The sequence below is a fragment of the Loxodonta africana genome, chromosome 6 (assembly GCF_030014295.1).
Source record: "Loxodonta africana isolate mLoxAfr1 chromosome 6, mLoxAfr1.hap2, whole genome shotgun sequence".
Taxonomy (NCBI): Eukaryota; Metazoa; Chordata; class Mammalia; order Proboscidea; family Elephantidae; genus Loxodonta; species Loxodonta africana.
Window position 1 is genome coordinate 86,925,714 of NC_087347.1, and position 13,029 is coordinate 86,938,742.

General features: G+C 42.7%; 1 protein-coding gene across 8 annotated transcripts in view; it reads left to right on the forward strand.

Annotated features, from left to right (window-relative positions):
* RBMS1 (RNA binding motif single stranded interacting protein 1) overlaps positions 1-13,029 on the forward strand; it is a 235,793-nt gene that overhangs the window by 88,902 nt on the left and 133,862 nt on the right. Inside the window, exon 1 of one of the 8 annotated variants that reach the window (XM_064287069.1) lies at positions 5,703-5,830. The exons of 6 other annotated variants lie outside the window; for them this stretch is intronic. In XM_064287069.1, the coding sequence (XP_064143139.1) occupies positions 5,762-5,830 (69 nt within the window). In that variant the 5' untranslated portion in view covers positions 5,703-5,761. Of the gene's footprint in view, positions 1-5,702; positions 5,831-13,029 lie in introns of those variants that run through there. One more of the 8 variants, XM_064287071.1, reaches the window with a different exon arrangement.

Sequence of the window (13,029 nt, forward strand, 5' to 3'; positions counted from 1 at the left end):
CAAAGCTTAGTTTCATTTCATCTCGATGCTTTCTTTGCAGTAATTCATCCAAATATCCTCTCTTCTATGGGCTCAGTTACATGTGGGTATTGGGGTGGGAGCTCCCTCAGGCCTTTGGCTCTTACTCATTTGCCCCCTTCAAAGAATTCAGGTGGCAGTGTGATTAGCAGTTTGGTTGCTAACCAAAAGGTTGACATTTCAAATCCACCAGCCGCTCCTTGGAAACCCTATAGGACTCTGTCCTATAGGGTCACTATGAGTCAGAATCAGCTCAATGGCAACGGGTTTTGTTTTGTTTTTTTTCTTTAGAGAGTTCATAGATTAGCATTGATTTCAGTAGTGATCACTTCAAATCTCCATCCTCTCTCATGCCAACCCTCTAGCTCTAAGGTCTGTTTTTCTGATCATATCTGTACAGTGCTTCTTTCTGAATGTCCCTCAGACAAAACATTTGTACAGCTGAGCTTCCCACACCCATGTTCTATGCTGTATTGATCTCTCTCTCCTGTGAACTGTCACAGCACATAATTGTGTAGACCACTTGCCTGGTACTTAGCACTTAATGCCCGTGCATTAATAGTGTATACAACAGCTCTGGTACTGTATGGGTTACAAGGGTTCACTTGGGAAGTCAAGCATTATTTTAAGACATATTTGAGAAGCAGCATTGTAGAGTTGAAGGGGCACAAAACTAAGTCTTTTAACCCTATCTAGGTCTAGATTTTAACCCTAGCTGGCTACTCTCTAGCTTGTTGGGTAGGTCGGTCAGTCTGACTTAAACTTTTTTCCTCTCATCTGTGAATTGAGCTTAGTAACCCTTCCAACCACATAGGGCCATTGTGAAAATCATATGAGATGTGAAAGATTTAAAAATGAAAATCTGATTTTAAAATTGTTTCTTTGGGGGAAACTGTCTTCTAAATTCAGATTCTCAAATTTCAGTTTCACAAACTCTTAAAGTCACAGATGTCATCATTACGTATATGTCTCATTTCCTCTACTAGATAGCAGCCTTCTGTAAACTACTGATGGCTCCAGACTATCCTTTGTATGTATACTCTTCCTGCCTTACAGAGCATGATCTCCACTACGGCTCACAGCCTTCCCATTCATACAGAAATGGCCCTGGCCCATGGTATAGCTTCTTTTAACACAAACTGGACAAAAATATATGTGAGAGAAAAACCTCAGGGCACCTAGGATATTGTAACAAATCTTTTGCTAGACTTTTTTTTTTTTTTTTAAACTAAGTCTGTGGTATACACAGCCTTAGAGAGCAAATTCATTCAGCCATTCGACAACATTATTGTGAAAGTGACCCCTTACCTAAATTTGCTCATTTTACTTGCCTTCAGTTCCTACTGTACCCTTGCTCCTGTTCTTTGATGGTCAGCCAGACTGAACAAGCATTAGGTATTTACACAGTGCACCCCCTTAAATTTACCAACCACAAGTATAAAATCTGGAAAAACAGTAATAACGGCTACCATTTACTGAGCTTGGCGCTTTTGTTGCTGTACTGTATATATACTTAACACATCTTGTGAGGAGTCTGGGACTCAGAGAGGTTAAGTAACTTGCCTAAAGCCATGTGACTGGTAAGTGGGAAGCTGAAATTTGCAGCTAGATCTGTTTTAGTTTTTATTTCTTTGGATTGCAAAGTCCAGATCCACTTAAGCCATCTGAGGAAGGTGGATGGGGAAGGTTGTTCTTAGTATACACATGGAGGGGGTATTGTAAGTCTCAAGACCCAAAGCTCTAGGGACCTGCTGCTCCCTCCGTCATCTCACAGGCCAAGCGCTCGCCCACTCCTGGCATCTGTTCTGCTCTCTTCTTGCTGCCAGTCAGCTTCCTGTTTACTCATAGTTTCTGCTTCCTCATAACCTTGGTTTGCATATAGTTTTGGCTTGCTGTGGTCTCAACTGTACCCCCGGTACTCTTTCAGATTCTGCCCTTTTCCTAACTGGTTCAGCTCTTTGAATTTTCTGAATCAAATTCCCAAGGGTGAGAATCTGATTGGCCCTGGTAATTTTTTTCAGTCCGAGCCATGTCATAGGTCACTGGCCTGTCTGTGGATTGGCTGCCCTTGGGTCAGGTTCCCACAGCTTTACCCAGCAGCTGAGGTGGGGGAGGAGGGTGTTGTAGGACAGCCCAGGCAGCAAGATCTCAGTTTCTCTTTGAAGACCACGAGCTGTCTCTAGGACAAGTTCCAAAGCCCTTCTTCTTATCATGATAACTTGCAGCTTCTCTGAAATGTTTCTTTACTCCGTCTTAAAACATATTTGTTTCAAAGGTCAATAAACTTTCGTAGATGAATCCCACCAGGATCTATGCCTGTAATCACTCTTAAAACTACTAAACACTTGTGAATATTTATGATTATGTATGTTGTTCATTTTAATATTTCTATTGTTTCTCTTACTTTGGATTCATTTTGGCTTTAGTGCCTTTGTTACATTCTATATTCTTTGAGGGTGGAAGTCTGTGTTCTTCTTTCTTCATAATACTTTACTTACCTAAGAGTGCCAGTTCCACGCATGAACTCCCATCCGTATCACGCAGTCTGGAACTTTTGAATCCTAACTGGTGCAGTGGTTTTTAAAAATAATTGACTTGTGTTCTTCCCTTTTATGTTACTTGTCATTAGAGAATATACCACATTTCAATGATTTTTAGATACTCCTTTTAGTCTTAAAAATAAAATTACCACTTCTTTTAAAATTAAAATTTATTATTACTTAAAAAAGAAAGGGCGCAAAAAAAAAAAAACAAACAACTTTTTCTTGTCCCTGTGAAACTATTGCAGAGTACCCAATCAAGTCTTGACATTCTGGAATAGCACAACATCCAAAGTAGCATGGCCTTAGAGTAGAAGTCTATGCTATTCTTCTGTGGTTTAGACTGTGGTTTCCTAAGAGACCAGTCATGAATTTTTCTGCCAGAAGACAAGTCTGAACTGATGGGGTCTTGGGAAGAAAGTCCTCAGGAAAAGGCACCTAGTGACCTCAACGGTTCAAATGAAAACCTTGTATTTTAATACCTGTGCTTGGTAACCTACAGTAAAGGATCCCAGTGAGAGGAGACAGCAAACGGGCAGCTAAAACAATTGTGAGCATCTAGAATAGCAAGACATGGTTCTAGCATATATATTGAAACACAAGTTAATGTTAGGTGTGCTGGGTTTGACATTAAGTCACTTTAAAGAACAGATATTTTACTGGGAATTTTATCTAGCAAGTTCTTACTTACCTACTGTGCACCCAGTACAGTGCCCAGAATAAGTTCTTTTGCTGCTTTTTCTTCTGTTTTTATGAAGAGAATTGAGAATTGTTATGTGTATTTTGTGTATGTGTATAGGTGAGAGTTGCTAATTCTCATCATTTTGATGGAGAATGTTGGGAGCACCTCAGAGGATGGAGGCAGCTCACTCAACATGCCATCAGGATGTTTAGGATAGATCTTTTTCAGTTCATTGTTGCTGGAAAAGCTCTTATATGGCTACAGCTTTGCTAGAAGACCTGATTTCAACAGGGGATGCTTTGTGTTCCTTATGTAGCCAGAAGTTCTATGCCTTCACTTCTTAGACAAGTTAGGATTTTTCATCATCATGGTAGATGGCCCTTTCTAGGAACGTGTTAGAGTCAAGAGTCCAGGGAATAATCTTTTAATATTTGCAGTGGTAACAGTGTAATACCACGTTGTTGTTAAGTGCTGTTGAGTTGGTTCCAACTCATAGCAACCCCATGTACAGCAGAATGAAATACGGCCTGGTCCTGCACCATCCTCACAGTAGTTGTTATGCTTTAGCCCATTGTTGAAGCCACTGTGTCAGTCCATCTTGTTGAGGCTCTTCCTCTTTTTCGTCGACCCTCTACTTAACCAAGCATGATGTCCTTCGCCAGGGACTGGTCCCTCCTGATAACATGTTCAAAGTATGTGAGGTGAAGTCTCACCATCCTTGCTTCTAGGGAGCATTCCGGCTGTACTTCTTCCAAGACAGATTTTGGCAGTCCCTAGTATTCAACTCGACGGCACTGGGTACTGGGTAGTATATTCAGTATTCTTCACCCACCCGATAATTCATATGTATCAATTCTTCAGTCTTCCTTACTCACTGTCCAAGTTTTGCATGCATAGAGGCAATTGAAAATATCATGACTGATTCAGGTGCACCTTAGTCCTCGAAGTGACATCTTTGCTTTTTAACACTTTAAAGAGGTCTTTTGCCACTCATTTGCCCAAAACAATGCATCGTTTGATTTCTTTGACTGCTGTGTCCATGGGTGTTGATTGTGGATCCAAGTAAAATGAAATCCTTAGTCCTTGTGTTGAATACTCACCACGGAACAGGCTAAATTAAGATGGCAAACCCATCGCAATGACCTATCCAGAGATGGCTGGCTTCTGCATGATGGAGTTGTTGTAGAGCCCTTCTGCATTGCACAGGTTCTCAGCTTGATAGCCAACTGAAAGGTGATCCAGAAAAGAATCAACCTGAAGTGTCATCTTAGATAACTTAGAACAGGGGAGCAAAGCAAATAACCTGGTCCCTTTGTGCCCAGTTTCTGTGTCCCTTAAATAGAACACATACATCTGTGTTGCATCTAGGAATTAATGTGTGGTAGGATTTTTTAGGATTACATTTTCCAGTTTTCAGGAGAAGGGGTGACCAAACTGATGGCCTCAAATGATTTTCGGTATTTGATATTGTCATCCAGAAGGAAATCTCATAAACTCTGACAGAGAAATGAAGTACCAAACTTTACCAGGCGTATTTGGGACGAGAGGGTGGGGGTGGAGACCTCTTTTCTCTGCGTTTTAGCGCGTGAAGTGGGGGAATATAGATTTGCGGAGGTGTGATGGGAGGGCTGGTTTGTTCGTCGAAGTAAGAGGGATTGCCTGTACCTTTTCTGTGAGAGGGATGGGAGGGAGGCTTGGGAAGAATTAAAGAAAACGGACCTGGGGGGGGGGTCAGTCCACCTTCTACCTAGGAGCCAGAGTGATCTACAAAACCATGCCCTTAAAAGGGGCTTCTAGCAGGGGTACAAAGCTGCCTCTGGTGCTTAGAAAAAGAGCCGAGGAGGGGGGGAAAAAAAAAAAAAAGAGAGAAGAGGCGGGGGGGGGGGGTGGCTACTCCTAGGAATGTGCGGCATGCGGGGAGCCAGACCCAACCATTGCACCAGAGCGGGGGCGCCGGCGGCTCCCCGGGCCCGGCGGCTGGGATCCCGGCCCGGAGCTCCGGAGGGAGCGCGCAGGGGCCGCCCGGGCGGCGGGCCGGCGGGCGCGGCGCCCAGCGGGCGGGCGGGGAGGCCCGGGTGGGCCTGGGCGCGGCGCGAGGCGGTGCGCGGCCGCCTCCCCGCCCCCGGCCGGCGCGCTCTCGGGGCGGTGGTTGAGGCCGCAGTAGGTGGGGACGCGGCGGCGCTGCTCCTCCGCTGCCGCCGGGAGAGTCGGCGGCGCCGCCAGCTCCGCGCGCTAACTCCCGTCCATGGCACGCAGGGCGGCGGCCGCCCGAGCTGCCCGAGTCTCGCCCGCTCCTGTCGCCGGAGCGGGGACGCTGCGCGTCGCGCCGCACTTTTAGGCCAGTCGGGAGATCGAGAGCGGAGAAGTCCGCCCAGAGCTGCAGCCCCCGCCGGCCGCCGCCGCGCGGCGAGAGGGAGTTCCCAGCGCGGCCGCGGCCCGGCCGGCCCCCTCCCTGCGCCCTCCCCCTCGCGGCGAGGCTGCCCCGCGCCCGCGCCCGCGCCCGCCGCCCGCGCCCGCCGCGATGATCTTCCCCAGCAGCAGCGGCAACCCCGGGGCCAGCAGCAGCTGCAGGACGCCCTACCGCAAGCAGGTGAGGCGGCGGCGGGGATGAGGCTCGCACCGAGGCCGGGCTCGGGCCGGCCAGCCCCGATTTAAAAAGGGCAGCGGCGCTCGGCCAGGCTCCGCTGACCTCCTTGAAGGGACTGGGCTGGGCGGCGACCTTGTTTCTGAACGAGGTGGCCCGTGGGGACGGCTCAGGCCGGTGACCTTAGCGGGGAGATGCCCTCGCCTCGCCGGCCGGGCCGAGTGGGACGTGGAGGAAGAGGAAGGGGAAGGGGCGGAGAGGTGGCGAGAGCAGAAGTGTGTCGGGCCGGGGGCTTCTCCCAGCTCTGCAACAAGTTTGATTTTTTCCTTAAACCTTTGTGTGTGGATGAGTACGGTCATAAGTTCTAACATTCGTTTTCAATCTTCATTTCGAACCTGAAAGTACCTGCTTGATTCTTAGGAAATCCGAAAGACCAGTTTGTGTGTGTGTGTGTGTGTGTGGTGTGAATGTGTGTGTGCTTGCGCGCGCTCCCCCCTTACTAAAAACCGAAAAAAAAAAAAAAAAACAGGAACTTCTGTCACTTTCTCAAGGTTTTCAGTTTTCAGAAGCACAGGGAAATCCTGTGACATCCTAGTTGCAGAGATACTTGGATAAGCCTGAGTCATACACACGCCTTTTCCTATTTTAATACCATTTCATACATTTTTTAGCAGATTGAACTCCAAAGGCACTTAAGTGGTTAGATCAAAATCCCCTGCCGGGAAAAGGAGTGGAGCTGTGAGCTCACAGTTGCGGCCTTTTGTTTTGTTTTTAATCTTTGTTTTTAAAAGAAGGTTACTGAAGCCATGTTGTGATAAATCTCACAGAGCCTTTTCAGCAGAAGCAATAACAAAACCTAGCTTTAAATTATGTAAAAAATGTGCAGGTCTGTTTAGAAAACGTTAAACTGATTTAGAGGTCGGTGGCAAGGTGCTTGTTGAGAAAACAACACTATTGCAGATATTTTTCCTTCATGATAAATCTCTTGTCTGTGTCCTTAGCCACTGAGACAAATCAATTAAGTTATTATCGCAATAATGATACAACAGAAACTGCACCCATCCACGTAGACCGTGGCTCTATTAAGATCGTGACGAATGACAGTGATGCCTGGTGGCTCTCCTATAGGCATTCACAGGATTATTGACTATGTTTAGTTCTTTTTATCCTCAAAGTCTTTTTTTTTTTTTCTTTTTTTGGATGTTCTAGGGAAAGATACCTGAAAGTAGGGCTAATTTTGTCAAGCAGTGACATTGTCAGAAGTACCATTTTCTCTCCTTGGTTCTTTTACATGTTCGCTTTACCTTAAAAAGGCAATAAAAGCATCCTGTTCTGTGTGCCCTTCTGCAGGCAGAATTTTGATGTCAAAGTCAATGAAACTTTCTTAGGTTAAAAAAATCCTTCTCTAATTAAAAAAAATCTGCCTTTGTGACTTGGCTTGTTAAAATTGTTAAGATTCGGAAGCAGGCATCTCTAAGCCCACTTGATGTGGCTTCATTTTAAATAAATGCCCTTGAATCCAGCACACTTATATCAACTTCCTAATTGAGGCCAATTTACAATAAATGTTCTTCTCCCATCCCCTCCTCCCGCACCCACCGCACTCTACCTGAAAAGATGGCTAATTATGTAAGGGCCTTGTGTATTCATTTATTTGTTGTCAGAACCCAGCGGGGTGTTAGCTCTGAAATGGGGAAAAAGCTCTGAGGGCGAGGCCTTTTGCTGTGAGGGGCTGGAGGTTTTGTGTATGGAGGGGGGACGGCCTGCTGGTCTGGAGCACGCTGATAAGATGCTCTTCTTTTCATAGGGCTCTCCTTAGATTCAAAGACTAAAAAGGCTGACTGAATCAGAAAAACAAACAGACTTTCTTTTTTCTGTAGGCAAAGAAAGAAATGAATGTGTAGGCATTATACAGACACAAGACCCCGGGTACCAGTGGTATTTGAGTCAAAGGTTTCTTTTGTTAGTATTTAGCCATTCACGGGGAAAGCACACTTCCAGCGCGGGGACCTGGTTACCACCAGTGACTTTGTGATCTCATCCTGCTTTAGCCTCAACAGGAAGTCTAATTGATGCTTTTTCCTAAAATTTTGTGATGTTAAGCTTGCACCTTTCAGTTCATGTTTATTCATTTTGATTAAAGAATAGGCAAATTTTAAATGCATAATGCAGTATGATTTTTAAACTAGAAATACATCATTTGTACAGCTGTTAGAGCTGATTTCAAATTATTTGCCTGAGGAAAGATTGAATGTAGGGAGTACTTAAAACTCACCTTTGTAAGAAAATACAATGGATCAGAATAATGCTTGTATTATATACATGTAATAATAGGAGTAGCTAACAATTATTGAGGAATGTTGTTTGAAGTGCTGTAGGTGGATTAATTCATTTAATCATTTTGGCAGTCCTGTGAGATAGGTAATACTAATATTTCCATTTTACAGTGAAGAAAACTTAGGCATAGAAAGATTAATAACTTGCCTGAAGTCTGTGTGACTCTTAAGTACAGAACTAGAATTTGAACCCCGGTAGTTGGGCCCTTAAAACCATCACAACATATTAAGTACCTCGCTTATGTGCACATCTAAGTAGAAATGCGAATAGCGCTCATCCTCTGACTGCGCATTGCCCTTCTAGTCTCAGAAGTCCCGCTTAGGAATTCCTCCCACCTTTTGCATTTGGGGGGACGGGGGTTTGGGTTGGTGAGATAAAAGGTGCATTTTGCAATAAATGGATGGACAATATGGTGGGTTTGTAATATTTGGAGGCAGCATTGACGTCAGAAATCATTGCCTTGCTGAATGTGATTGTACAATTTCTTCTTAAAACAACTTTATATATTTCACACATGTAGGAGTCAGTGGGTTTCAGGTAAAGCAGAGGTAGGTGGTGCTTGTCCCCCTCCTGCCCCATGTAGTGTAGGGAGGGCATCAGGAAGCACTGATCTCTTCGTCATCCAGGATAAACAGGCTTTTCCTGCACCACAGGCCCATGAGCACATTAGAAATACACCTGCTTGACTCAAGTCAAAGTGAGACGCTCTTGAGTGGAGTGATAATCCAGTTGGCAGTATCTCGATAAAGAAAAGATTGTTGGTTCGAGTCTCAGTGGAGAAACGTGCACATCCTATTACTTTGTGACTTGGAGATATATGATATTCATTAAGCAAACTCAGTCTGATTATAAGAAAACAGCACCCCCCAAACTGAAATGAAAACCATATATCAGGACTTTGTAGTTGTTAAAATAGTTGTGCATTTTGAAAAACTGCTTTCTACAGAAAAGCCTTTAATATAGAAAATTAATACTTCCATTTTTCCTTTGTGTTACTTTTCTTGGATTCTTTTATTAGCTGCTTCTCAGTGTCTCCTTCCTTGCTTCCATTTTGGAATGGAAGTTAGTAGTGAATTAGTTATGCTGTGTACCTAGGTTTTGGCAAATTGTGACATGTAGCAAGCCCTTTTTGTTAAGTGGTGTGTCATCCTAGTGATTTGCAATGGGATTTTTTTGGGCAGGAGAGCGAAACACAGATATTTGCATGTGTGTATATATTTTGTGTGTACGTACATATGTATATATATACCCACACACTTATTTTTTTCTCTACAAGTGGTTTTGCCAAGTAATGGCTGTGCTTGTTAAATTTCGTTAACTTTTGATGAGTGAAGTACTTATCTCTCCACTCTAAGTAGATTTACATAGTTTGCTGCTTTCTTGAAGATTAACTGGGTGTAGCTGCACGTGAGGAATTCAACAGTGATTCAGTGTTTGGCCTTGTTCAGAGAATGACATACAAAGCTGTTGATTAATCCTCTTCAAGCAGTTTCTGTTCACAGCAATTTATGTGTAGTAGATTGAGCTTTGTTAAAGTTTGAAGATTAAAGTCGTGCGTAGAAGTTATTTAAAGGAACAGTGTTTGAACCAATCCCAATCTGTTATTTTTTAAAAGAAGGTAAACATACTCAAGCCACAAAGATCTGGGTTTAGAGGAAAGTAGCAGGAAATTAAATTGGTATGTATAAGTAAGGTCTTGTCCCATTTCTATATGATGCGGACTCTGTGTATTTGTGATTCAGTAGTATTTATGAGTCAAGGTGACTGTGTTTAAGTACTTATCCGTAGCCATTTGAAAAGTACAGAATTCTCCACCAGCCATCACCCACTTTTTCTGCCAGGTAACCCTTTTGACATCTCACTATACCTTCCATAGTTTGCTTCAGGTTTTGAACACGGTTCTAGTTTTTGTTTTTTCTTGCCTTTTGGAAACTGCTGTCACCTGGGCCCACCATGTATTAATACCTTTTATTTTCAAGCTCTTTCTTGAGGATTGGGTGGGTGAGTCTCTTGTCTGTGTAACCGCAGTCATGGCCTAGTTGATGAAACGTAGGTCTATGAAACCTGGATCTCTGGACTCAAGGGCTGTATCTGCTAAAAGAGAAGGAAGCTCAGCCAAGAACAGCTGTAGCCTCACTCCACTTCCCTTTACTCGGCCTCCTAAAGACGTGTGGCACACAGAGGGTCCCAGATTTAAGCCTTGGGAATTGTAGCTCTGTAATTTACTAGCGTTGTTTCAGTGAGGCATCTACTCTAGGTTTGTCAGATAGCGTTGAACTTCGAGTTATGTTTTAATTTCAGATAAACAACAGATAATTTTTTTAGTGTAAGTCTGTCCCAAATATTGTGTGAAATTGTGTGTTTTTATTTGCTAAATTCAGTAACCCTAGCTGGGGGGAATCCCAGTGTACTTTTTAAAACAAAACAAAACAATCACAACTGTCAAACATGTTATACCTACTTTTGCCACTTAAAATTTTGCTTCTTAGTATATTCCTTGAGCCCTGATAATAAGACAGATTTCACATTTTGCACTCTTTAACCAGCAGGTCGATGCTTCCTCCTGCACTCAGCCTACTAAATTGAAAGACTGGGCTGAAGTTCTGACTCTACCACTTGCAAGCATTTTCACTTAACCTCTCCAAGCCTCAGTTTCTGTTCAGATAATAGTCCCTGCTTCAGAGGGTTGTTGTTGTTAATCCTTGTGTTATTATTATTAATGTCCCCACAGAGCATGCAACAGCAGTTGGTCCTGAGAGACTCTGGTCCTGGGAGACCCTGGCACAGTCTCCTAAGAATGGACCATGTTTACAGCCTCTAAAAAAGGATTATGTTTAGAAAATGGGGCACCCTCAAAAAAGGTAAAAAAAAACCTGGGGGTTGACAATGAGATGGTCACACACAATTTTTTTAAAAGAAGTAGAAAAGTGCATTCCATCATACTTTAAAACACTTATTCATATATTATACCCCTGGTAGCAGAATTTGCCTTGTCTGTGGGGAAGGGAAGGTTTTCAATCCTCAGTTCTTTATTTTATGCCGACATATGTGATTGGGGAAACCCTGGCGGTGTAGTGGTTAAGTGCTACGGCTGCTAACCAAGAGGTCAGCAGTTCAAATCTGCCAGGCACTCCTTGGAAACTCTATGGGGCAAGTGGTTAAGTGCTACGGCTGCTAACCAAGAGGTCAGCAGTTCAAATCTGCCAGGCACTCCTTGGAAACTCTATGGGGCAGTTCTACTCTGTCCTATAGGGTTGCTATGAGTCAGAATCGATTCGATGGCAGTGGGTTTTTTATATGTGATTGGGGACAGAAAAAAAATGAGCATTAATCACTCTTATTGTTGAAAATGTTATGAAAACTCATAGATTTGATTATTAGTATGTATGTAATTATTTCCCAGAGTTTTTCCTTCGTCTTGTTTATGCGTTTGGTTTCCAAAGATGGCTTTGGATTACACAAAAAAATAAACTTTTTTTGTAATCCTTGGACATATACATGTTTGGTGGGTGTTTTGTTTTTAAACTTACATCTGTACAGAACGCTTTGCTTAACACATTTTGAAAAGCTTGATAAATTTTAAAATAGGACCACATTCTGTGAGGAAGGAAGAAAGCTTTTTCTAGAGTTACGACAAGGTGAAAAAATTGAATGGGGTAAACTAAGTTCTGGATTTAAATAATGAATCAATACAGTTGTTGCTATTTAACACGTATTAATTTTTTTTTTTTAATGACAACAACAGCAAAATTTGGTACTTTACAGAGTAAAAAAAATAGAAATCTGTATTGGCAACACTTTATTTAAACATATGGAATTTCAAAACAACGTAATGTAAACTAGAGACTATTACATTTGTGTTTGTTAATTGTGCATACAGTGTGGTCTCATAAATGCATTGAAAAAAGATGGGAGTAAATATGCCAAAATATTAACAAGTGGTTTCCTCTGTAGGTAGAGTCATGAATGACTATTTTTTGTGTGTGTGATTCTTTACTCCCCCCACCTCTGTCCAGTCCTGCTCCCCACACAATGAGCATAGAATCCTTTGGCAATCAAGAAAAAGATAAAGTGAAAAAAACTTTAAAAATTATATTCTTTTTAATGTCTAAAAGTTATGAAAATCCAAAGAATTCATGATGCTGAAAATTTTAAAAAGTAGCATGTAGGTAGGTGCTACTTGTTTTATGCTTGAGCTTTGAGGCTTGTTCCTTTCCCATTCTTTATGAATTTTTATTCCTATGTTCACTACAAACTCCTGTGTCACCTTTTTGGAAATCACCTATTTCTGATGGATGCTTTTTATATATAATAATGTAATATTTACTATTATACGTACTTTAAGCGGTCTTCTGTACTTTTAAAGTATGTTTAGGGCAGTAATCAGTATGAATCAGTGGGGAAATGTAAGTATAGATAAGAAGTTTCGTATTTTATATCCTAGATTGCTTTTCAGGAGAGTATTCTAAATATTGGGAGATTATCACTGTTGTGTCTGTTTTCATTTGATGTAAACTAAACCAAAACCAAACCCACTGCCGTCCAGTCAATTCCGACTCATGGCAACCCTATAACTACCCCAAAACCCAGTGCTGTCGAGTCGATTCCAACTCATAGTGACCCTATAGGACAGAGTGGAACTGCCCTGTAGAGTGAGTGTCTAAGGAGCGCCTGGTGGATTCAAACAGCTGAGCCTTTGGTTAGCAGCTGTAGCACTTAACCACTACACCACCAGGGTTTCCAGCGACCCTATAAAAAAAAAAAATAGCTGCATTTAAATATGACTGTTTTGTGGACATTTAATGTGAAAAACCCAAGCTGTTCTACCTGTGTCAGAATCCCCAGGATTTATTTTATGCTCGTGATTT